At 37.0% G+C, this 27,382-nt stretch overlaps 1 protein-coding gene across 3 annotated transcripts in view; it reads left to right on the top strand.

The window, feature by feature from the left end:
- Window positions 1–27,382, top strand: part of Cht6 (Chitinase 6) — a 572,389-nt gene that overhangs the window by 370,836 nt on the left and 174,171 nt on the right. For all 3 annotated transcript variants that reach the window (XM_069834392.1, XM_069834390.1, XM_069834391.1), the window contains exon 5: window positions 5,991–6,115. In XM_069834392.1, coding sequence (XP_069690493.1) covers window positions 5,991–6,115 — 125 coding nt within the window. The remainder of the gene's footprint in view (window positions 1–5,990; window positions 6,116–27,382) is intronic.

Here is a 27,382-nt window from a genome sequence, read left to right as displayed (position 1 = left end):
CCCCTTCCATAGTTTCACGGATTCCCTCAGTTAATTTAAGCAGAGTTGTAGTAATGATATATCCAGGCCTAAAACCCGACTGATAGTCGTCAAGGAGTTTATGTTCATCGAGATAGTTCGTAAGTTGTCTGTGTACAGTATGTTCTAATGCTTTTGAAATAGTGGGAAGAATTGATATCGCCGTGTATTGGTTTACAGTAGAAGGTGTGTTGGATTTAGGTAAAGGTTTTACTAACGCCATTTTCCAGAGTGAGGGGTAGGACCCAGTTATAATAGATGCATTGAATATATGGGTAACAGTGGGCAGGGTCACATCTATTATTTTACACAAGAAAGTGATATTTATATTGTCTCTACCTTGGGTTTTAGGTTTCATACGTCGCAACGTCTTCAATACGTCAGTCGGGTTAATGTGTTTAAATAAGAAGATAAGATCTCGAGGAATTCAAGAGTTTCTTGTTTATGCATGTCTATTCGTCATGGTTTATGTAATGGTTCATGTGGAGCAGTGACGAAATGTTCATTTAGACTATTGAGGGACAAGTTGATATCTACCCGAGGCTTTGCTTTTGTTAGACCCAGATTATTAAGGTTACACCACAATTTTTTCACACTGACCGATGATAGAATAAGAAATGTGCATGGCGTAATTTAGTATTTCTTACTGCTTGGTTACATTTATTTCTTAGCACTTTGTAATTATTAAAATCTAATTCGTCCTTGCTCCGTCTGTATTTACGATAAGCAGTGTCTTTGTCAGTCATGAGTAATTTTATGGCATCGCACATCCAGGGCGCAGGGCGTCTACCGACTCGTCTGGTTTTCAAGGGTGCGTGTTTATCGTATAACTGAATTACTAGGTCGTTAAATTTTTAGATTTGTCGTCAATGTCTGGTAAACTCCACATTTCAGTCCAAGGTAGGCTAAGTGCGTCATTGATTAATTCATCATGCTCAATATGTTTCAAGTCACTGTATGACGTGAGCTTTATATTTTGGACAATACAAGGAATATTCTAGAAAGATTATGTCGCGAACTGAAATACCCGGCGCTGGTAGTTGTGCATTCGATAATACTAGCTGAGAATTAGTCGCAGCAATAATGTCAAGATGTGTCTCCGATTCCTGGATGTGGTGGGTAGTTGCGGAAAGAAGAATGGATATATTTTAAGACCCAAACATGTTCTTAAGCTGAATTACATTAATCACTGAGGCGAGCGGTATCGTCGCGGTTAAGGCATAAAGCCGTGAAACCGATATGTTGCGGATTTGAGTCCCGATTGGGTTATGGATTTTTTTCCATTGAACTAATCCTTTTGACAGTACTATGGCCCTTCGGTTTACTCAGCCTATAACAGAAATGAGTACAAAGGATATTATTCTGGGGAGTAAAGGTGGCAGACATCTACGACTGGGTCGGCCTCTGTAGCGTAGTCGGTATAGCGCTGGCCTTTTGTGCTCGAGGTTGCTGGTTCGATCCCGGCCCAGGTCGATGGCATTTAAGTGTGTTTAAATACGACAGGCTCATGTCACTAGATTTACTGGCAGGTAAAAGAACTCCTGCGGGACAAAATTCCGGCATATCGGCGACGCTGATATAACCTCTGCAGTTGCGAGCGTCGTTAAATGAACCATATAATATATATTCTACGACTGAAATCCCAACTGTGATTAATGTATCAGCGCCTTAATTTCCCGCCTCCTTGGCCTGTAATGGGATTGACTTTACCTTACCTTTTATTAACCATTGAATTTTGAACATCAATGATAACGTGAAGAAAGACTGTTCGGAAGAAATTCATTAAATGCATGCTCAAGATGAACATTAGAGTCACTGCACCCTGCGTTAATTATTATTTTAATACTTTCGCCCTCGTGAGGGTAATTAATATACGAGATTTATACCTACAAGTTATAAAAACGAAATATCTATACAATAATTAATGCATAATAATAATAATAATAATAATAATAATAATAATAATAATAATAATAATAATAGTAATAGTAATAGTAATCGTAATAGTAATAATAATAATAATAATAATAATAATAATAGTAATAATAATAATAATAATATCATCTGGACTTCCGTGGTCGGGCAGTAATCCGCTATGCCCCTTACTGTGATGATCTTAGTTCGATCTCAATTTGTGTTCAAGTGGAAATTGTGGTGGACAAACCGGGTGATGACGGGTGTTTCTTGTATTCTCCTGTTTCCTCTGTCCACAATCAACATTATACAAACACCCCTTCACTCTGCGCAATTGAAGCTCGCAGACTGTGTCGACAAATCGTTATTTCGAACATTCTCATACCTTCAAGTTGAAGACTTAAATGTACAGAAGGAAACAGTAATAACTAGTATACCTTCAATCCAATAAATCGTAGAGGTTCTAAAATATTAATTAATGCACATGAACATCCTGAGTTGTTTTAACTCTCGTTCGTCTGATGAAGTAGCTGTCTTAATATCTGGACAACAATATGAAAATCCTTATAAAGTCTATTTCGGCAACTGCTGTATATTACTGTCGTATTATACATACATGCTACGAGATAATTCTTTCAATGCTATACATTTTTGCCGAATTTTTATTAAACGATATGATGTGAGTATGTATGCTAAGGTAGAGTGGTAGCACCTAAACGTTTTAAGATTACGCACAAAAATAATTAAGGGCCGAAAATAACATTCGTCTGCATTTTGTACAAAATGCCTACACACTGATAAATATCACAATGAAATAGGTTAAGTGGTAGTTTTATCATATTCACATGTCAATAATTTTAGGAATATTACGTTTCAAACAGCTCAAGATGCTGCAGAGGCTATGCTGTGTTAGAAAATTTGGTAAGTCTGATATGTTTCTTACATTTTCATATAATTTCCAATTGGACAGACATAAAATCTATTAATTTGTACAGATACGAAATTAAAATCTGAAGCGAGTCTTGATGGGAGTCCACCTGTATGTGGACAGTAGCCACAAGCAGCATATATAGGCCTACAGTGGCTCTTGTTTACTGCACATGCGCAGTGTGATGTAAGCGAAACTTAAAAGGAGCTCCAAATTTTTATTTTCGTATCTGTACATTAAAGTAATCAAGATCGTCAAGACATCGTTCTCAGTGTGTTCCATTTAAAAATAAGAATTTGTTAACTTAACTGAGAAAGGAAGGCATTTTTTGGCCGTATTACTTGTCACATGTATGGCTGGGTACAAATACATGCGTAATCAGATACATACTTTATTAGTGCTGAAAGTTCACTACTGTGGAGTAACGATTAGCATGCGTGACCGTGGAACAAGAGGACACGGGTTCAAATCTTGGTTGGGACAAGTTACCTGGGTGAGGTTTTTCCGGGTTTTTCCTCAACCATTCAGAACAAAATAATGCTTGATAATTTTCGGCGCTGGACTCTTGAATTTTTTTCAGTAGGTTATTTTACGACGCTTTATCAACATCTTAGGTTATTTAGTGTCTGAATGAGATGAAGGTGATAATATCGGTGAAATGAGTCCGGGGTCTAGCACAGAAAGTTACCCAGCTTTTGCTCATATTGGGTTGAGGAAAACCCCGGAAAAACCTCAACCAGGTAACTTGCCCCGACCGGGAATCGAACCCAGGCCACCTGGTTTCGCGGCCAGACGCGCTGACCGTTACTCCACAGGTGTCGACTGGAACCTTGAAGGATATCAAAACAGTTTTAATATTTGTAGTACCCGAATGAGCTGAACTGTTTACATCTATGCTTGTTTTTTGTGGAATATCAGCATGTAAAGGCTGTCAAATATACTAGGTTGTGCAGACATACTGTGTTGTGGAGAGAGTGGTAATGATGGTATTGACTGTGATAGTTTGTAAGTATTCTTCTTTACTGGTGGCTATCTATTGTGTATTGTATAGTTTTATTTGTCACAGTTTTTACGGTATTGAATGTATTGATGCACGACAGTCCTAATAATTCGCAAGATGATCTCCGCCAAATATGGAACAAGTTGCTGCGGTTTCTCTGGCTTTGGTGCATGTTTCAATGTCATGATTCCTACCACATGTAACATAACGAAAAGGACTTTTACAGTAAGATTCAGTGTGGCATATTATATAGTTGACATCAGAGAGGGAAAGTAACTGGCCATTCTTCCCCATAATCTCCTGCTTTAGTTGCCTCATGAGTGGTGTCTTATTGATGTCATTTAGAAGGTTCCAACCCTTCTTCGGACAGGTGACTAAACAACAAATACGAGTGTCTGATACCGCTGGATTAACAGAAAGACAGTAAGAAGAATACATCTGGCAACAAACACAACGTGCAGAAAAAACAATGTATAGCCTATAATTATAAATGTGTTGTTGAAAGATGAATTCAAGTTTTTCACATACAGAAAAAATGATTCAGTGGTTGGTAAACTAGTTAGATGTTTCAATAGAGAGCATAAACTTCAAGAATAATAAATTATCACTCCACATAAGAATGAAATATTTATGTTTTAAATGAGAACAAAAAACTAAAACAAACGGGGAATTCTTAATAGAGAAACATGAACTTCATTATAAACGAGATATTTATATGAAAGAATTAAGAGTGACAAGGTAGAAGAGAAGAATAGAAGTTTTAGGAATACAAGATAGATCCACAGATAATAATTCTTTAAAATCAATTGCTTCCTCTTAAAGTGATCGTTCCTTATTGTTCTAATTTTATACATATTTCGTTATTAAAATTAAATTATATAAATTAAATTTTTATTAGAATCTTGAACTACTTTGGCATTAGAAAATAAATATCATTGAAGTCACATTCCTTTTTTCAGTGAACTTATTGTTTGGTTTCATATTGCAACGCTTATTTATAAAAGAAAAGTCATGTAATAAGAGATTTAAATTTTTAATAAGTTATATACATATCGGCTTTTAGTGAATGTTTATTTTCAGTTTTTAATGTTGATTTAGAATTAAAGATTCTTTAAATATATATAGGAAAACTCCTTAATTAATTTTAAGAGATTAACTATTTACTTTACTTACTTACAAATGGCTTTTAAGGAATCCGAAGGTTCATTGCCGCCCTCACATAAGCCCGCCATCGGTCCCTATCCTGTACAAGATTAATCCAGTCTCTATCATCATATCCCACCTCCCTCAAATCCATTTTAATATCCTCCCATCTAAGTCTCGGCCTCCCCAAAGTTCTTTTCCCCTCCGGTCTCCCAACTAGCACTCTATGTGCATTTATGGATTCGCCCATACGTGCTACATGCCCCGCACATCTCAAACGTCTGGATTTAATGTTCCTAATTATGTCAGGTGAAGAATACAATGCGTGCATTTATGCGTTGTGTAACTTTCTCCATTCTCCTGTAACTTCATCCCGCTTAGCCCCAAATAGAGATTAACTATTATTAATATAAATATGTCCAATTTTTTGAGTAATAATTATTCTTCTTCTGGATTTTAATTGCCTCTTTTAATATTTATTTATAAATATAAATAAATATTGTAAGTAATATTTAAATAATTAGGTCTATATCGAAAGAAAAAATTGTACTCATAACTCGGAATGTTACTACTGGTATTTGAGTACTTAAAAAATATATGATTTGCATTTATAATGATTGCTTTTATTCACTTTTTCAGCAAGAACTCAGGTCCACCATTACAGGTCATAGATGATATAGTAATTTATTGTTTATTGAATTTTAGGTGTTATTTCTTGTTTTATTTTGAGTTTCTGTAAATAGTAACAAATGTTTAAAAATACCTACATTATTAACCATATCTTAATATTTGTATCACGTTTTGCAACAATCTATTAAAGTGCCTCACCCGCTCATGGATCTCACTTTCAGTTACTATTTGCGAAAATAATAATTGCTTTCCCATGAATGTCATCCTTCTCGATGTGGAAAAAAATTAAAATAATAGTTTATCGCGATTGCTTTTAATTTAAACATTGTTGTCACAAGTTAATGTCTTTATTTGCAGGAACTTCGCACGGAGTTTGACCGAGAATCGGCGAAGACAGGGCGGCCTCGCCTACTGCTGACCATGGCGGTGCCGGCGGGCATCGAGTACATTGACAAGGGTTACGATATCCCCAAACTCAACAGGTGCGAGTTATCTCTTTCTAACATTCTTCTGTGTTCAAACACGAACTTTTGAAAGTACGTTACAGGTGCGAGTAATCTCTTTCTAGCATTCTAGTGTGCTCAAACACGGACTTTTGAAAATACGTAACAAGTGCTAGTTAACTCTTTCTAACATTCTAGTGTGCTCAAACACGGACTTTTGAAAGTACTTAACAGGTGCGAGTTATCTCTTTCTAACATTCTAGTGTGCTCAAGCACGAACTTTTGAAAGTACTTAACAGGCGCGAGTTATCTCTTTCTAACATTCTAGTGTGCTCAAGCACGAACTTTTGAAAGTACTTAACAGGTGCGAGTTATCTCTTTCTAACATTCTAGTGTGCTCAAGCACGAACTTTTGAAAGTACTTAACAGGTGCGAGTTATCTCTTTCTAACATTCTAGTGTGCTCAAGCACGAACTTTTGAAAGTACTTAACAGGTGCGAGTTATCTCTTTCTAACATTCTAATGTGCTCAAGCACGAACTTTTGAAAGTACTTAACAGGCGCGAGTTATCTCTTTCTAGCATTCTAGTGTCCTCAAGCACGAACTTTTGAAAGTACTTAACAGGTGCGAGTTATCTCTTTCTAATATTCTAGTGTGCTCAAGCACGAACTTTTGAAAGTACTTAACAGGTTCGAGTTATCTCTTTCTAACAACCTAGTGTGCTCAAGCACGAACTTTTGAAAGTACTTAACAGGTGCGAGTTATCTCTTTCTAACATTCTAGTGTGCTCAAGCACGAACTTTTGAAAGTACTTAACAGGTGCGAGTTATCTCTTTCTAACATTCTAGTGTGCTCAAGCACGAACTTTTGAAAGTACTTAACAGGTTCGAGTTATCTCTTTCTAACAACCTAGTGTGCTCAAGCACGAACTTTTGAAAGTACTTAACAGGTGCGAGTTATCTCTTTCTAACATTGTGGTATGTTCAAACACGGACTTTTGAAAGTACTTAACAGGTTGGAGTTACCTCTTTCTAACATTCTAGTGTGTTCAAACACGGAGTTTGGAAGTACTTAGCTTTGCTTTCTCCGAGAAAATTGGAATTACATCAGATAAATCACGTGAGAAATCCCCAGATAAAACATAACAACCACTTCTTGCTCTTAAAGCTTTTACTGCGAAGAAAGATCATTTGTGAATCTGTGAGACTGCATTAGGGCTCTGAGATTAAAGGTAATTAGATCAAATTAAAAAAAAAAAAACATTGAAATATTATTATATTGATGTTAAGTTTCTGGAGGCTTTTATAAGTTGGTGAAAGTTATATATATATATATATATATATATGAGTGTGTGTGTGATTAAAATCCTTTAATTAATACGAAGAAAATTTAATTTGTACGAGTTGAATATATCAGATCATTGAATGAGAACATGGTGTCACGCCGTGGAGTTGTGGTCTAAGGCATCCTGCCTAGGACTCGCGTTACGGAATGCGAGCTGGTTACAGTCGTCATTGCATTGGGGAAGAATTTTCTCATTCAATTTCCGCCAGCATTTAGCATCGGTGCCCACCCATCCTCGTGATCCAATTGGGGAGCTAGGATAGGTAGCGAAATCCAGTTACGAAAACCAGCTATAACGGCTTGGGTGATTATCTTGTGCAAATCACAGGATACCTCCATTCTGGTTAAATTATCGTTTATCTCTGCTTCGGTATGTGGACGTGAGGCCAGCAGCCGGCTAGTCGGTCTGGGCCCTTAAAGGACTGCATCGCCACGAATCATTATTATTAGTCTATATTTTTCCTTAAATGATAAGGCTTCCTTACCCGAAAATAGATGTGTCTGCTGGTCCTGACTTTGCAAGTAGAGATTGTTCGACACTATAGAGTTGTGTGGGGTGTGCATACAGTAGAACAATAAGCCTCATCCCGAATTATCCGGGACCATCTATATTCAGCAGAGGCGTCCATGTCCCCACAAGAGGCCACTGGGGCAGGTAAGTGCCCAGTATTTTGGCTTATAATATTTTTACTTTATGATTGTGGGCCTATAAAGAATAGTATTTTGTGTTCTAGGAAATTTCATTTTCAAATTGAATAATTAATTGGGATATTCATACTCACACGTTCACAATTCTGAATGCCAAAGCCATTGAGAATCTCGCCTCTCTTCTTGGAAATTACGATACAGAAGCGAAAGTGTGAATTTACCGAGCACTTTCAAGGTTTGTATTGCATTTTGAAACCATCAGTACCAGACTGGAACGAAATTTGTATATATACTCTGTGCCAGAGCACATTTTCTGTTGCATATGGTGAAAATGTAGATGTAACTGTTCATAGAGGAATTGATATCTTCGTTTCGCAAAAAATATTTTGCCAGCACGATTCCCGGTCAATTTCCTGAATCCATATTCCCGAATGCCTTCTCCCGAAAGGTTTTCTCCAGAAAATAGAATCCCCGAATCTGGAATCCCTAATATTTCTCTCGAATGCCATTATTTCCGAATTCCCAAAAAATATAGGCCTATATTTTATTCCGAAAATGTTTGCTATAAGATTAGTTTGTACTGCATTCGCAAAATGACAATATTTGTATCTAAATTCAAATCTACAGGCCTACCTGTACGTTTCTTGTTCATTTAATGTCTCTACAAAGGAAGCATAATATGAGGCCGTTCTCCGAGCAGTGGTATCAGTTTCTTGTGATTTCGGATTCCAAGATTACACGTTCGCAAAAATTATGAGTGAGTTTGAGAAGACCATAATCAATGTGAGTATGAGAGTCTTTCTAGATGTTGCTGCTTTTTCCACTTGTCGCAGTCTGTGTTGAGAAAAATTCAGAGTAGAGTTTTGTGACGTCCCGTAAAATATTGATAATATTTTATAATGATGAACCAATATTAACAATTACTAAACTTGCAAACAATTTAGGAGAAAATCAATATTAGCAACCACATTCCTTGTGAACGAAAACCTACATAAATGATACATATGAGTGAGACTCTCCAGCCTTAAATGCATGGTAATACTGAGTATACTATGAAAAACATGACATATGATATTAATAGAAAAATCAATGATCATCACTAACTCCTTCTGAATCACAAAAGTCCTCAAACTTATCATTCACTAACAATGAATGTAGCTGAATTTCCCTGATTAATCTTACTCAGAATAGGGACCATGGCGGGCTTATGTGAGGGCGGCAATGAATCTCCGGGTTCCTTAAAAGTCAGTAAGTAAGTAGCTGAATTTCCCTAGTCATCTACACACATAAAAGTCCAGATACTCTGAACATCCTGGAAACGTCGTAGAGTTGCCACGAAACAACCACTCGTACGTGGCTGGTTCCTTCGAGGCTCGAATATGTAGTGGTTAGCAGCCATCACTCGCTGCAATAATTCCGTAGCCGAGACAAAATCCCTATTTGTCTCGATGATTATCCACATACGAAAAGTCCTCGCGTTGTCCCCGATCGAAGTAAAGCATTCGATATTCTTGCTGCACCAAGTTAACTGCTCTCAGCCAAACAATGACTGCTGTCTCGAACCGCTTCTCTCTTGCCCGTCCCAAGTATAACTCTCGCCAGAGTCGTGCAGACTGGCCCCCGCTCAGCACTCTCAGTCCTAATGCGTAAGCAGCCCAGCCCACCCAAGACCAACACTGCTTGACGCGGCCGCTTCATAGCCCATTACGCTGGGTTTCGTAGCCCAACTTAGTCCACGGCACTGCTCAGTGCGGTGACGTCATCCCACCAGTTGATTGCATTCTACTGTTTTCCTGCTTGCGCGCATTAGTTGTGCTTTCGCTTGGCGTGTGGCATGAGCATACAGGACACAATACAAAATCAAAATATTTTCCACTGCTGTCGAACACAGATTTAAAAATTGTCCCTATGGTAATTTTTTTAAATTTTCATCCGACTCCGTATTTTTAAACTTTCTAGCAGCGATTTTTTTCTTCACTACTTTTTCTCTAGAGAGATTGTATTTTAGAAAGTATGCTTTTACGGCCGGTGTCTATGATGGAGTTTTTCCGGGCTGCTATACACTATCAAAGTTTTTTTTCAAAAATCTTCTTATACAATATATGACAGTGTAATGGGTTTTCTTTTGTAAAAGTTCCTTTGATAAAAGATCTTTTATTAAATGTAAGTGCAGCTTGTTATCTTTGATAAAAGATTTCTATATTTTGAAACAAATATGGCGGAACGCAAATATAGCTAGACTGTTGCTACCACAAAAATTCTGATATCGGAGTATGAAGGAAATGAAATGTAAATAAATAATTTTTATAATATAATATTAATATTATTTGGGCGAATCCAGAAATGCATATAGAGTGTTAGTTGGGAGGCCGGATAGAAAAAGAGCTTTGGGGAGGCCGAGACGTAGATGGGAGGATAATATTAAAATGATTTGTGGAAGGTGGGCTATGATGATAGAGAGTGGATTAATCTTGCACAGGATAGGGACCGATGGTGGGGTTATGTAGGGCGGCAATAAATCTGCGGGTTCGTTAAATGCCATTTGTAAGTAAATAATATTTTATAATAATTTGTTTAACTTTTCAATTCCTCTCATTGTAGCTCTTTCAATAAGTTCTGATGTATACCTCTCTTATCACGTCTTGCAATCCATGGTTTAACCCCTGACCACATATTTGTATTGTGATCAGGAGTTTAATCCAAAGGCGTTTCTTTCTCAGTAACATGCATATTGTAATAGCCTAATTGAACTAATTGCAGCTAAACAAGCATAATACTGTTCTTTATTCATGATTTTATAAACTTAACGCGTAAATATTAGTATCAACTAATCCACGGAACGCGTGTTTTAAAAGATTTTATGTAGTGTTATATACTCCAAATCCTATCTTTCATCAAAGATCTTTGATTATATCATTTTATCATTATATTCTTTGTCAAAGAATTTTGATAGTGTAATAGCAGCCTCACAGAGACTGTATTTCTTTGCGATGCACCATTATTTGGACTCATCTTGAAAAACAGAAATCAAAAACGAAAACGTTTGAAACAGTAGCTGATCGTTGATCGAACCGCACACACAAGCACAAACCCGCGCCAACTCAATTCATAAGTAATTGATAGAAGCGGAAGCTTGGGCTCATGCTTTGATACAAACAAGTCCATCGCACTAAACCGCTCCACAAGCAGCCCGCCGCGACCCGTGCGGTGGTGCAGGGTGACGTCACGGGCTAGTTCCGTGCGATGCTTGGGCCGATCTGCACGACTCTGACTCTCGCCTCCCTCAGTCAGACTACAACTCTCCTCTCTCAACCCTTCGTAAGGGGTTACAAAAGAAAACGGAAAAGGTTTAAATTTTTAGCCAATCAACACCCTACCCTCAAGACAGAGTACAAATTTAATGAGATACGAAATCAAAGAGAAAAATGTCAGGCGCAACTTATCGGAGATTTTACCTGCTAACCTGCGGGTAAGATATTAGAGCGAACAACGGGGGAAAATGCGGAATATATATAATTAAACGAAAAGAACTTAAATAAATAATAGGAATAGGAATGTAAGATAAATACAAATTAAGGTAAGGGAAAAAAGAATAAGAAAGGAAAAGCGTGACGTAACGAAGAGCTTATAATCCTCAATACCGTCAGCTGAAATACAAACCCATAATGGCACTTGCTTTGTCTTTCAACGTGATGACCTCCAGGATGAATGCTTGATAAGCTGCTAAGCTTAATGGACTACTTCGAGCAATACAGACCGATTATTTAGTCCTGACAGCTCAGCGACGCGAAAGAGGGGAAGTAATCGGAGGAGTGGGGAGAGTTCCGGAGTAGAGATAAGGGCGAGCAGTCGGTAAAGGCAAGCGAGTGAATAAACCAAAACTCCTTGGCGTAACTAAATGGACTCGCCTGTCCCACGCGCACATCTCCGGCGACTGTCAGGACTAAATAAGCGTACTGTACTATATATCTGATAGGCCGGCTCACGGTAGACGACGAGTTACGAGATACAAACTTGGAACCAGTATGGAGTAACACTGCAAGGACTGCATAGAACTATCAATATTAACGAAGGGTAGTGCAATAGACTTCGGGTGGTCGTCGTAAAGACCACACAGACATGAACTCTGCTCTGATGAGCTTCAGAAGGAGCTGACGGACACGAAGACCAGTCTTTAAAATTGTAGCCTCGGCATAGCAGTGAAGACAACGTCGAAGAAATGGGTCACCGTACAAAACTAGTGCGAAGCGTCACCCTGCAGTATGGAACATACCATGTTGAAAGCTGCACCATGGGCTTCCTTAAAGCTACTGCTCACAACATGGTCATCTCCTAGGTCAACTTTCTACCAAACTTATTACCCTTGTGCTTTGCCACATGAACATAATTTATGGCATTCCTGGACCTAGAACTTCCACATCATATTCAGGATCTTGGCCGGTTTTTTTCACAATTCTCTTGACAGTGAAAATCTGGGTGATTATTGCTGGGTATACCTTAAAAGTTTCATCCAAAAACCAATTGACACTTCTTGTTAGAAGCAGAAGAATTCTGCGTGTTGTAAATGTGACAACTCTAACTCCCTCTTCTCCATAGTTTAAGTCTTCTCTGGAATCATAAACAAGGACCTTGTCGAACATGAGAGTTTTTTCAAAGCGATCGGGAATTTCTTTCAAATCTGCAAGCGACTTTGGATTAGGAGGCACATGTTGACCGCGTTCTCTTCGTATGGTATTATTTAAATTCTTCCTTTCGGAAAGATGAGCCAAAACGCTACACAGTACATCCCGTAATTCATGGCGTATAATATTAGCAGCAAGTATTCAAGATGTCCTTCAGCTGGTCTTACTAATTCAGACGTCCATTAACAAAACCGCCGAGTCATAAAAAAAAAAAGAGTTTTAATTACAAACTTAAAGTTGTAGTAAAGAATTGTTAGAAGAGCACTGAAGAAATGAAATTAATTTTAAGATGAAATACACCGCATGTGTCTATATTTGTGAACGAAAACTATCATCTTCATAATCATCATCATTATTTCCATTCATGAAGTATACTTTATTGTAGACCCATTTCGGCCTCAACCAGTAGTTTTCTAACATCTTCCTAGTCGTCTCCCTCTTGCTCTATAATTCAATATTAATTTTGGGATTTTGTTGTCATTCATTTTTGAAACATGTTAAGGACAATTGTTTTCATTATTATTATTATTATTATTATTATTATTATTATTATTATTATTATTATTATTCTGTAGTTATTGGTGGTGGTGGTGGTGGTGGTGGTGGTGGTGGTGGTGGAGTACGATGTCTCTTAGGTTGCAATATCACCCTCTACAAAAAGAAAAAACATTGAACTGGAGTATAATAAATGTTAGATTGCAGAAAACACTTTACGACATGAAATAAAACATAGAACATAATTCAATTTTATACAATGAGCAGTTAGTATTTGTTCTGGAAGGTCACAGCGTAATAATGGATGTCAAACGTTGTTCAAATAAAAATTCTGTACATACTTTTTATATTTGTGGTCAATATACCTTGAAACCACAACGCCTATCAATTGCAGACGATGTAAAAGGCTTCTTATTTCTACTTTGGTTGGGTTTCGCCAGACACGTATAGAGTAACATGTAATGCGAATCTAAGAGAGTGGCTCAAAAAGAAACACAAAAGTATACGACTTTTGCTATTTCAATGAATCCGGAGCTTCTCCTGATAACCTGGTTCGATTTTTCTGAGGTTTTTCCAACCATAGGCGAATGTAAAGTAATTTATTGCAAATCCTGCACCTGATCTCGCGAAATATCATCGAAATATCAGCAATTATTCCATCGACACTATACAGTATATCTATTATTCCCCCTTGAGTGAAGGACACGGACTGGGACTGTCCTTGCACGCAGGTCGCTAGGATTGGCACATTGTACTACCCGGGATGAAATGGTGTGCATATCCTAAGGCCCCCCGCGCTACAAATCCCCCTGTGGTACAGATCTCCGAGTGCTCCGCCTCTGAACTCCCATGCAGCCTACATGATCCCTTTATCTTTCCGTGTAGTCCTCACCGCTTCCCCTCAATCCCGGTTCCACGAGTCCCCCATGAGGCCAATGGAGAGCCCACGGTGCGTAGCGCTACGACTAACATCGATTGACCACATCCACATGGTCCAAGTTCGGTGGCGGTCCGCAGTAAGTCCGAAACCCAGGAAAGGAACGGAGATGATGAAGATGATGATGATGATGATGATGATGGTGGTGGTGGTGATGATGATGATGATGATGATGATGATGATGATGATGATGATGATGATGATGATGACGACGACGATGTAATTATGATGGAGAAATGAAAAATATTAATTCTTTCCTGAGTTACAGTTCACTTCATGTTACACAGAAAAATTGCCTGTTTTACACAGAAGTACTTTAATTTTTTCTTAACACTTTTTGACTGCAGTCCTAAGGTTTCTACCGCTTCAATATGGATGTGATGAATGTCTCTGCCTACACAGACATGATAAATACAGCACTGACTTTACTTTTAGTGAACTACAGATGAAAATGCCCAAGACAATGTAGGCCACCATCTAAACCGTAAAGAAGAGTGACTGACAGTAAAAAAGAAGAACATGTGTTTGCAATGTGAACTTATCAGTGTACAAAGAATATTTTTAAACAATATTGAATAAAACCATGAACTACTTATTCATATAATTTCGTTAAAAGTAAATATTATTGTTTGATTAATACAGAAGAAACCATTAATGTGAGGACATTTTAACAATTTTTTTTTTTCATTTCAAGAAAGAAGGGAAATATTTAATGTCAAATTTACATATTTATCTCATATATTTTCACACATCTAATTCCTTCAACATATAAAATATTTACAGAACATTTGGACATGCATAATAATGTAATAATTAAATGGCAAACCTTAAGACAAATAGAAACGGTTAGATTTAAGTTGGTTCTATTGCAATTTACTGATAAATACGATTTTCAAAAAATGTCCCCTTTTTCCGTGCACCCCGTCAATTGTGTGAGTGGGTTTGCATTTCTCTCTAGTTAAATCATACAGGTAACCAAGTAAAGATGCTAAAATGTGGTTCCGACCTGTAAGTAATTTTTCTTCTATGGATCCGACAGGGCTCTTAATTTCGATGAAAAATTATAGCTCATTTAACAAAGCTCGCAACTGCCGAGGTTGTATCAGTGTCGCCGGTGTGTCGAAATTATCGGAATTTTGTCTCGCAGGAGTGCTTTTACATACTAGTAAATGTACTGACGTGAGTCTGTAGCGATTAAGCACACTTAAAGGCTATCGACCTTTGCCGGGATCGAACCCGAAACTTCGGCCAAAAAGGCCAACACTCGACCACCTGCGCCACTCAGACCGACTCATTTCGACGGATATGAGCTAATTTCTATCATGACCATTTCTCATTCGTATATAGCTAGGATAGCAGTCAATTATAATTCTCACTTCACATTCGCATATTTCATCATGAGTAAAAAATTGTAAAACGTCTTCTCGTTCCTTGAACAAGAAGACTGAAGCAGTGCTTCATGCTACTTAAATAATGTAGATGTATAGTATTACACTTTCATTATTTTTAAGCCTTTATCTCTACGATCTTCTAGTTTATGCAATAGGTCTGTATAGAACATTTCACATATTCATAAAGACATGCATTAATATGTGAAATGGATACATTAAGTCAATATATACACTACAACATGTAACATGAATGTGTTAGCCTACGTACATTTTCAAGGAGGATAGGTATGAATTACGTATAGCCTAGCCCTACAGGATAGCCATATAGGATACCACAACTAAGGAAGTGGAAAACTTTTAGAGTTCTATTGTCTGCTGGTATTGTTCTGTGTTGTCTCCGCGGTATCTTTGTGATATGTAGAGTAGCTTGTAGCAGAAGTACGCATTATACATGGTTCCAAGAATATATTCTCCTCTACGCAGCATTGGTTGTAACTCGGTAAAAAGAAGGTGACAAAAAAAAAGAAAAAAATTATAAATTGCTTGATTATAGATTATAGGGGGATGAGTGTCATGATCAAGAAGCTCGCTACTTTGGAGTAAGAATATTATTCATGCAAAATATAAGTTTAGAAAACATATCGTACTAACAGAAACATAGACTTTCTTTTTTACATTGGGGAATTTAATTGAAGTGAATTTATTATGGCAGGCAGAGTAACTATCTCATGCTCCCATGTTTTATATTGCTATAAATGTACTTCATTAGAACCAGGTACCCACCTCGAAGTCGTTAGCCCTGTGAACTTACAGCATATATTTTATTTTCCCCTATTATATTATAGGATTACCTAATAAATTAGCAAGTTCTTTGTGATAGTAGAAGAGAAAGAGTGGGGGAAGGGAAGTGGTCTGTAGCCCATTTCTTTTAGGGCTCATCCCGACATTTGTCTTATTACTCAAGGGAAACCACGGAAAAACCTTGAGCAGGATGAGTTGTCATGCTGACGACAAGCCAATTGGCTTCAGTGGTGTCTGTATATGTTGAGGTGGGAGGTTGTCTTTTAATCACTATTGAAAATACAGATAGGCCTACATTAAAAATACATAAAAATAATTTACAAGAAAATACAATAACGTGATGACCCTCAAACAGAGAAATAACATTATTAGTGCATTAGTAGACTCTTGTCTGTCTGTAGAGTCATGTGGTTGTTTGGTGTTCAAGTTGATATTCGTCTTGTACAGTAAGTTGTCGTTCCAAGCTAGAGGGTGGGGTACGCACTTAAGACTTTTGTGCTTATCTAAAGCAGGGTTGTAGTTACCCAGGGAAGAAATCAGTGGGTTGTTGCTCTATACGACTTGGTGTACGTGCAGAACATTTGATTTGAGATACACTCTTGAATTGTCAAAATTTCGAGTTCTTTATGAATCAATCTAACAGGTGTTACTCTAGGCAGTCCTGTAATGAATCTTAAAGGACTGTAAGGACTGTAATAGGTGCATGTCCCCAAGCAGGATAAGTATACCTATAATATTACTGACCTAATTAATGTTTTATACAAAATCAAGGCTAGAAACATTGAAGACAAATATAAAATGTTATTACACTACTGTCTGTAACAAGCGCAACACCACGAAGGAACGTAGATAGGCATGTGAAAATTATACTAAATATAACACAGCATATGACAAGCAAGTGATTAGAATTTCAAAACGATTTTGCATCCCTGATCCTAGCAGTGCCTTCTGAATTGTCATGGTAGGCGCATAATTAGAGGGATGTTGTGGAGCTAGACGAGCAGTGCATTAGAGTCAACAGGCAGTAAACCTTTCTCTAAGAGTCACTATGCCTCGTCATGCTGAAAGGGCGCAGTATAAACAAACAACAGAGTTTGAACGGGGACGAATGATTGGCCTGCGTGAAGGTGGATTTTCGTATCGCGATATTGCTGCTCGTGTGGGACATCATGTCGTTACAGTGAGGCGAGTGTGGAAGCAGTGGACCGAAGAGAATCGGATATATAGAAAATCCGACAGTGGATGACGATCTGTTAAGCGCCACGGGATGACAGACATCTCGTCCGCATGGTAGTGACGGATCGTTCAGCTTCATCACAAGTGTTAGCATTGTCTGCTTCCACTGTTCGACGACGTCTGCTTCGCACGCACTCCTTTGCGGCGTATTCCCTTGACCCGTCTCAGGCTACAATGGGTTCGTGAACACGCAGAGTTGCGTGCAGATTGACAACACGTGGTGTTTTCGGACGAATCCCGTTTCAACTTGGACTACAATGTTGGTCGTATACGCATTAGACGATATCGTGGTCAGCGGTATTATCCAGACTGCATTGTCCAGCGTCATACTGGCCGAATGCCAGGTGTGATGGTGTGGGGCGCCATTGGGTATCATTCACGACCTCGGCTGCTGCTACGTATTGAGGGTAGACACAACAGCAACCGGTACATCGAAGACGGTGTAGAGGTAGAAGCGATACCCTTCCTTCAGCGCACTCCTGACGCTATATTCCAGTACAGGGTTGCCATACATACCACTATAGTCGTACGCATACGACTACAGTATAGTCGTACGCATACGATTATTTTGACTAATTGTACGAGGTCCGACCGCACTCTATGCCGTACGCAATTTTCTACGACTGTTTCACTGAAGGGAAAAAATAATTGGGAACTTATAATGTTGGTTTATAACTAAAATAAAATTGATGGTTAATTCGTACCTTTTAGACAAGTTTTCTTCATATAATATGTCCTGGACTAATATGAAAGAAACTTGCTTTTAAGGGGGAAGGGATGCTTTCAAATCGATCTGGTAACCGTGCTTGCCATACAAGTCATAATTTGTCATCTTGAGCTCTAGGTTTCACGTAGACGGCGCAGTTATATCAAAGTAATACGAGTTTAATTTTATTAAATGCCTTGTTTGTTCGATAAAGGAAATCTTTTATCATGAAATAGTACCGCAGTAGCATTAAGAAGTCTAAACGCGCCGACATTATAGAGACGTCGGGTTTGAGTCGACTGTAGATGAATTAATTTGATATAATTTTCAGCCGCCACATTTATTGGCTTATCTGCCGCCGCGTTGGCCAAAGATCAAATTCTGCTGACTTTAAATATAAGAAAGTTGATTCTAACTAAGCGTCATCGTGCACGCCTTACTGCGATGACAGTGTTGATGATGAAGAAATGGGTGGTGATTTGTTTCAATGTTGAATGCCATTGTGGGTGGGAACTATAATTAGTAGTATTTCTAATTGGAACTAAAATTTACTGGTAGATATATTTATTTTGCGGTTCTTTATCAACTGCGTAATGACATGAAGCTGATAATGCCAGCGAAATGACTCCAGCGCCGAAAGTTAATCAGCATTTGCTCTTAATGGGTTGAGGGAAACCCCAGAAACAACGTCAACCACATAACTCGTCTCATCCGGGGTATGAACTCTGACTCGCTCGTTTCACAGTCAGACGTGCTAACCATTACTACACAGCGGTGGACTAGAAGTACATTAGGAAGTTGAGAAATGTACGACAATTTTATGCTGAAGTACGACAATTTTCATAAGTTAGTACGACGGTTTCGATTCCTTTATCTGGCAACCCTGTTCCAGTAAGACAATGTCCGACCACATGTTGCCAGGAATGTTTTATCTCTCTTCAACGTACAGCATATTCAGCTTCTTCAGTAGTCTGCCCGTTCGTTATGTCGCCTATTGAACATGTATGGGATATGGTTGGTCGAAAAGTATCCGTCAACAATCTCTAGCAGCTAGCTGCAATGAACTGTGGATACGTATACAAGCAGCCTGGCAGCCCATTCCCCAGGAATATATCCAAGGCCTCTTTGATTCAATGCCACGATGTATAGTAGCTCTGATTGCAGCTCGTGGAGACTTCACAAAATACTAATGTACTCATGTATATTGATGTGTATTGGTCTGAAACGTTAATCATTTGTGTACATCAATATTATAATATGTCAAATAAATTTAATTCAGTTCTCATGTTTCCTTCATGGTGTTGCAATTTTCACAATATAATATATTTTCAACCGAAAAGGATTATTATACGTCTTGTGATCTAATAGAAAATCTAAAAAAGAAGAAATATACAATAATACAAAAAGTGAAATAAATAAAAGAATTAAATGAAAAAAAAAACTGATTAAATTAAGTAAATGACAAGGAGTACAAGAATTCGGCCAGCGCTGTGGATCGAATCCAGGCATAGCTCAGTTGGTTAAGAGCACTCAGCCCGCCAAGCTGAGGTGTACTGGATTCGATTCCAGGAACAAGTTTATCTCCATTAATAGTATTTACGTAATGACTACACTGTCATGGAATACACACTATTCATTAGAGAACATGAGGTCCTCAAATAAGAATGTATATATTAACTAAATGATACTATATACGATACAATGGACAGACTGAATCTTTAGCATTTATCTACTCTTAGCACCTTGCGGTATGTAACTGGATTCCAAGTTCGGAAGTTTCATCCTGTTCCGAGATTTATGGATTTTTAGACGGAAAATTCCTGAAAGTTAGATCCCACACGTGAACCAATCTCACTTGTTCGTAACAGTTAACCATTGTACAGTTGTGGACAGAAAACTTGTAGATCGAACGATTCTATCTTTTAATCGGAATGCTTTGGCTAGACAAGCATGATTCACACTTCTACTTCTGCCTACTTTTACGTCTGTCGTCAGGGCGCAAGTGATTGAAGCCCGATGCGACAGTCAGCATAACATAAAACGAACATGTGAGGTATTAGAGTCTCAGTATCTCCCCCTTTTTATTAAAAAAACGAGGAACATTAACCTGTTTAATTATTTAAAATGTAATGATAATGCGTTACAGCTTTCATGCGCTTATGTCAATCATAAAAGGGAAAATAACAAAAACATTGGCAATGAACCCTGGTTCTCATGGATAGCTGATCGCGCATCCAAGGCTGTTTTGTTCAGTATTGTAGGGGTTGTGAACTTAGACATTAACTATCAGATAATACTCTAACCAAGACGTCCACAAGGCTTTTGTTACTATTATTAATATATAAGGTTATTCAAAAGTAAGTTCCCACTTTGAAATGGTAATAAATTTGTCAAATTTTTAGATTTCACAAAAATAAAAGCACCAATTTATTCGTAAAGAAATGGGACTTTATTAAAACACGAAAAAATTAAATATTATCATCACCGTGTTGTTCAATAAGAAACACTCTTTTTTCTATGCTGTAAATGGCATTAGTAAGCACATTCCTAGGGATGTTTTCAGTGACATCTTATATTGACTGTTTTAGCTCTTCACGTGCAGTAGATCTACTAAGAAATACCAGTAATCAGCTGGATTTATGTCTGGTGACCTAAAAGGCCAACTGTTCGGAAAATGCCTATTAATTACACGATCACCAAATGTGTTACGCAATAGTGTTTTTACATTGTTGTGTATTGAGGTGAAGCGCCGTGTTGCATGAAAACAATGTTTTCGATTTTATGATTCTATAACACTGGTATTGCAAAGTCTTACAACATTTGAAAATATCGCTGCCCGGTTACCGTCACTAGTCTTGTTTACCCATTTTCCATTTATTCATAGAAATACGGTCCTATTATGAAATTTCACGTAAAACCACACCACTTAGTAACCATGACATCGTGTAAAGGTAAAACCATTTTAAAAATTATTAAAATTACTCCTTACTGCCGTCTGTATTCTGAACAACGATTATTGTTTATGCAAGCGTAACACAGTTACCATAGCAAAGAAACACGCAACGATAAAAGAATCCAAACCTTCTCAACAGTAATGGTACCTATATGAATCCAAACTGCTGATATGTACAGAAAATACAGCTGTTTCAAATGGAAACTTACTTTTGAATTACCTTATTATATTATGATAAATGCATAATTGTGTCATAAAAGAATAGTAAAACTTACAAATTAAATATATAAACAAGTAAAAATTGCATTAAACATGCAAATAAATTAACAGAAAGTACCCATGACCCCTAGCAATATAAAGCAAATTAAGGACTTATTCTTTCCTTCTATGAGAACTGGAATATTCTCTTTTAAAAATCAGCAGTAAAGACTCATCCTCGTAGGATTCCATTTTCGTCGATTGCTTCATTATAGCGATATCTTGAAATCGCTCTCTCAACTTGTCATTTACAGCCCATAACGTTTACGAAATGAAAGCCCCAAAAGCGAGTGGATTTTTAACGACAGACGACACTGCATATTTTGATAGTTTGTCAGTAATTTCTACATTAATTATTATATTTTGTGGTAGCTTTCTACTCTGTAAATCCCTAAACGTTACTTCTAACAGATGCAAAAGATTTACATGCTCCATATTACTTACTTCCATTTTTTTAATGCTTTCAAATGTTTTATAATTTATAGAGAGACAATCGTTGTCTTCCAGACGCAGAGACGTTACTCCAAAAAATCTATTTTAGAGATAAGCCGGTTTTGAATTTTTCCATATGGTAACAACATAGGGTGTACTCAAAACTGGCGTTTCTCTAAAATCGATGTTTAGAAGATATGTCTCTTCGTCTGGAAAGTGACGAAATATGCCTTCCTTCTTTTAATTTAGCATCGTTTAATTTTGGAGAGTCTTTTAAATATTGCAAAGGCTCACTAGTTTTATTTGGTGTTTTTATTATATTTGTAACGAGGCCTAGTTTTATGTGCAGCGGAGGAACAAGTATTATTTTAGATTCACTAGTTTCTTTTAATATTATTATCGCAAGAAACATAATCTTTCCGAGCAGACCAGTCATTGAGCACTTAATGTATTGCTAATGTTCGATTATCCCATAAACATAGGATATAACAGAACTCAGTAACCCTTCTATGCTTATAATCCAAGCAACAAAGTTATTATCGGTACTTTCAAATCGCTGTAAGTTAACAAGCAATATTCCTTATAATTCATTGCATTCAATAACGACATATTTTCATATATATTTCTTTCAAAGCCATTGAACGAGATACTGGAATGGAAGGTTTTGTATTCCCATAGTGCAATAGAGCTGCAATAGATGTATAAAAATGAAAATTCAGCAACAACTCTTATTGATTTGGCTGAAAGTAAATAAGATGAACTAAGAAAAGAACTTTAAGAAAAAAGCATTGGTCTTACGGGTCTTGGCTAGTACGCTATTGCCGCAAGATGCCTCCACAGTCTACTATATACAGTCGCGAAGCTCAATATGTAGTAAAAATGCAAACATGGGTAGTTGCCCACCACTAGGATCGCTACTATCGCCTCATCATCACAGATCTCTCCTAGCAGATGGCAAAATATGTTACACTCTCGTTGTCGTGTTCTTTTGGAAAAATTAACACCTTCCTTCCATGATTGAAATATTAAATGGATAAAGTTCATTTATTATTTTAATGCAGTATATTAAATTCCACCATAAACTCGAAGATACCTGCAAGAAATAGGTTAATATTATTTTTGTTTGTGCAAAACGAACTGAAATTTACTATAATCGCTTCACTCATTCAAGATTATAGCGATAATGAACTATGAAACCAATAAATATTAATTTGCATTTCCCTTTACAGCAATAATATAATAACAATAATAATGGAAATATGAATTAGTGGGAGTAACTTACGTGTACCGGTACTTGTAGAGTAGGCTTACGTAGTTAGCAAAGTGGGATGAGGTTAAGCAATAATAATCACACCAGAATTGGAAATAAAACGTGATCAATAAATTTTATTGTAACAGACTTACTTTTTCTACGCCTCTAGTAAAGTAACAAATAAAAATAACAACAAAATTAACAGCTGTGATTAAAAACATATCCTTTGAAAAAAGAAGTAGGCCTAAGTTGTCTGAAAATGTACAATTATTCAAGGAATCAGCTGATACAGACGTAGAATTAGTGCAAAGCTTTTGTTTCTCAGCTGCAGGTAATAACAGAACAGGTTTATTTGAAACATCAAATAAAGTTGGAACTGCATTCCAGATTAATTTATTTTTGTTTTCATTCATAAATTGTGTTTTTTCGAAATGAAGAGAGCAAAACTTTATATTATTATAAAGATATGCTTCATTCTTTGTCATTAGATCTTCCCTCCTGCTGTTTATTAACCACTTTTTGCATCTAGAAGTAAAATAAGAAATAGATGTTAGGATTTTTCTTCACGAGCATCAATGCGAAATACGCAACGACCTAGCACTCGATGGAAATACGACTCATCCACTCTAAATCCAAAGTCGACCGTGGACAGTTTATTGTTTCTAGTTGCTAACTGCTTGGAGCGCTTTATCGCGAGATTTGCAAAAAATCACCTCAAGCTTCGCGACTGTATATAGTAGACTGTGATGCCTCCGTTAGTAGAACGAGTGCTCTATCTCACTCTCTTCCTAACACGTACGGCGTTCAAGCAAGTTTATCCCACAACATAGGTACGTATTAATGCCACAATGATGCCTGCAAAAAACATACAGTATATTTTATATACATTATAACTAGACTTCGGATATTTAAGCCATTAACCAACTTTCAGACACCTCAACTAGGCTCCATAATGATCGAAAGTACGCATTAAAATACAGACAGTTTTAGGGATTTAAAAAGTTACTGCAATTACAAATAATAATAATAATAATAATAATAATAATAATAATAATAATAATAATAATAATAATAATTCATTCATACTGTACTGACCAAGGGAAAGTATTTCACTGCAAACCCAGCATTTTCCAGTCTTTCCTATTTTCTGCCTTCCTCTTTGTCTCCGCATATGATCCATATATCTTAATGTCGTCTATCATCTGATATCTTCTTCTGCCCCGAACTCTTTTTCCGTTCACCACTCCTTCCAGTGCATCCTTCAGAAGACACTTTCTTCTCAACTAGTAACCCAGCCAATTCCTTTTCCTCTTTCTGATTAGTTTCAGCATCATTCTTTCTTCATCCACTTTTTCCAACACAGCTTCCTTTCTTACTCTGTCCATTTCACACGCTCCATCCTTCTCCATATCCATATTTGAAATGCTTCTTTTCACTTCCCTTCACTTCGTCATAATGTCCATGTTTCTGCCCCATACAATGCCACACTCCACACAAAGCATTTCACTAGTCTCTTCCTTAGTTCTTTCTCCAGAGGTCCTTTTTCTATTAAAGGCTTCCTTTGCCATTGCTATTCTCCTTTTGACTACTTGGCAGCAGCTCATGTTACTGCTTATAGTACATCCCAAGTATAATAATAATAATAATAATAATAATAATAATAATAATAATAAACTGTTATTTTATTGGGTTAAGAAGTGCTTATAGTCTAATACAGACTTAAGATTATGTGCAGAACACGTTTACCGTTTTCAAAATATGTTAAGAAGAGCTTATAATACAAATTTAAGATTATTTCAGCACACGTTTTCTGTTATTAAATGTTACGTGTCGCTTATAATACAAAATTAAGATTATGTGCAGCACACGTTTTCCGTTATTAAAAATGTTAAGAAGTGCTTATAATTATGTACAGCACACTTTTTCCATTATTAACAAGAACCTAAGATACATACCTAGTGGCTTTGCTGTTTTGCTGACAGTTAAATTTTGTGTACTTTTTCAAATAAGCTTGTTTTATCAGTGTGAAATCTTAGCCTTATCTGTACCACCCCTACTTGTCTGTTATGTTTTTCAGAGGAGTTTTTTTGTAAGAGAGCGGAAGACTAAACCATCAATTTAGCTGTTACCCCGTTATTCGTAAATTAAATATATGGTAATTTTAGAGGTGTAACACAATTTTAGCATACGAAATCGATCTAATTCTCAATGAAATTATGTCCTATGAATTAAATGAAACTAATTAATTCCCAGTTCTCAAGAAAAATACTTATAAATATTTGCTGGAACAACCTCCATATGTTCAATGCTATTTTCTTAATGTGGAACCCTCTATAGGCCTTGAAATTAACGCTGTTAAAAGCAAGTGTATAATTCTCAAAAAAGGTACTACTTTAACTAAAGGAGCTCTAATTTGATTTTATGGATCAACTATACATATTACTGATGATAAATCAGAAACAATTAGATATCTGGGAGTTGATTTTCGCAACAAAATATACTTAGATAAAAAAAATTATAACAAATTTAACATGTGATCTTAACAATCTTACATAAACTCCATTACTGAGATTGAAGATTGTGAATGAATACATATAGCATGGGCTCATCTATCCTTTGCAATGTGTTCAACTTGATCAGCTCCCTGAAGCGCTGTTAAAGAAATTATATCTCTTTCTGATGATACACCTAACAACATGTTATATGTTCATAAAAAAATACGTGGCCTAGGACTTATTAGGGCTGAATGGGAAGCTAATATCAGCATTTTAATATTCTGTAAACTACTCTCACATGTAAGTGATGATCATTTCCTTCTTGTCAGAAATCTTGAAGAGGAGAAGAAAACTACTCTCAAACGCTTGAAAATTCCTGAAACCAGTGTAACACCTCGAACTACTTGAAGATATCTAAGAGATGAACTGCGAAAGAGATCGTCTGAGTCCTGGTGTTAGTTACCTCTTAAGGGAAAAGATTTAGTCATCTACGAGGAATATCCAAGAGCCAATTCATGGGTCAGCACCAAAAAGAACTTGTCATCTTCGGAATACATTAATGCAATCAAGATGTCCTGCAACCTTACTGCAGGGCGCTCAGTTTCTGACAGAGCTTTCAGCACGACCCGTTGCCGTCAACCTGGCTGCAATGAGACAGAAACGTGTTGGGCTTCGTTGGAAAGGAGAGTTACTGCCTAACAACAGGCATCATAGAGTACGTGGAACTATCGCCTGTCTTCTTCGGAACAAGGGTAGGGAAGTTCATGAAGAGTTTACCGTATTTCTGAAATGACACAAAAAGTGCAGATATAATAGCATTAAACAAGCAACAATAAAAGGCTGTTATCATAGATCCAACTATACGCATGGAAAGATCTTAACCAAGCTCATCAGATTAATTGTGAAAAGAGAACATTTATGAGCCTTGTATTCCCTACCTTAGTGCCAAGTATAACATCTCTCTCTGCAATTAGTAAGTAATAGGTTTACTTTTTGGTGTTCGGGGCTTTTTGCCAAAATAAATTCTTTAAGAATGTCCTCATTTCTTTTATAGTCAAGGAGGGAGTAACCAGCAGTTCTTCTCATAAATCGCATTTCGGCTGTTGTAAGTCTCCTTTTGTCAGTCCTTTTGATGGTCCAGGCTTCGCTTCCACATGTAAGAACTGGTTGAGCAAGAGTTTATATATCCTCAGTCTAGTGTATCGCTGGGCTTAAGAAGGCTTAAAAATCTTATTTCTTACACCCAGGGTCTTGATGAAATTGGAAATTTTAATCTTCAATCTTCTTTGTCAGTAAATGAGAGATTGTAGCCAGGGTAACTGAATGAATTAACACGTTCTGTATAAATATTATTTACACAAATTTTACTCTGAATTGATTCTGTGCCAAAGAAAAACCATTACTTTCGTTTTCTGTGTTGAGGTAGTTATATCAAATTTGGAAGCAGTATTTTCTAAGTTATACATAGCACGTTGGAGTTCGAATTCTTTTCTTGCAATAATAATCTGATCGACTGCAAATAATAATATATCGAGATGCGAATTTCGGCATAGTGGGATTCCAGCTTGAAAGTTTTGTGTCCATAAGTGAATAATATGGTTTAAATTTCTTCTTAACATAATTATGCCATCGTAATTGCAGTCATCGTACATATCCCAAAGTGATGGTCGAGTAAA

This window comes from Periplaneta americana, chromosome 9, assembly GCF_040183065.1.
Source record: "Periplaneta americana isolate PAMFEO1 chromosome 9, P.americana_PAMFEO1_priV1, whole genome shotgun sequence".
Taxonomy (NCBI): Eukaryota; Metazoa; Arthropoda; class Insecta; order Blattodea; family Blattidae; genus Periplaneta; species Periplaneta americana.
The sequence above is the reverse complement of the archived record's forward strand: the minus strand, read 5'-3'. Positions and strand labels throughout refer to the sequence as shown.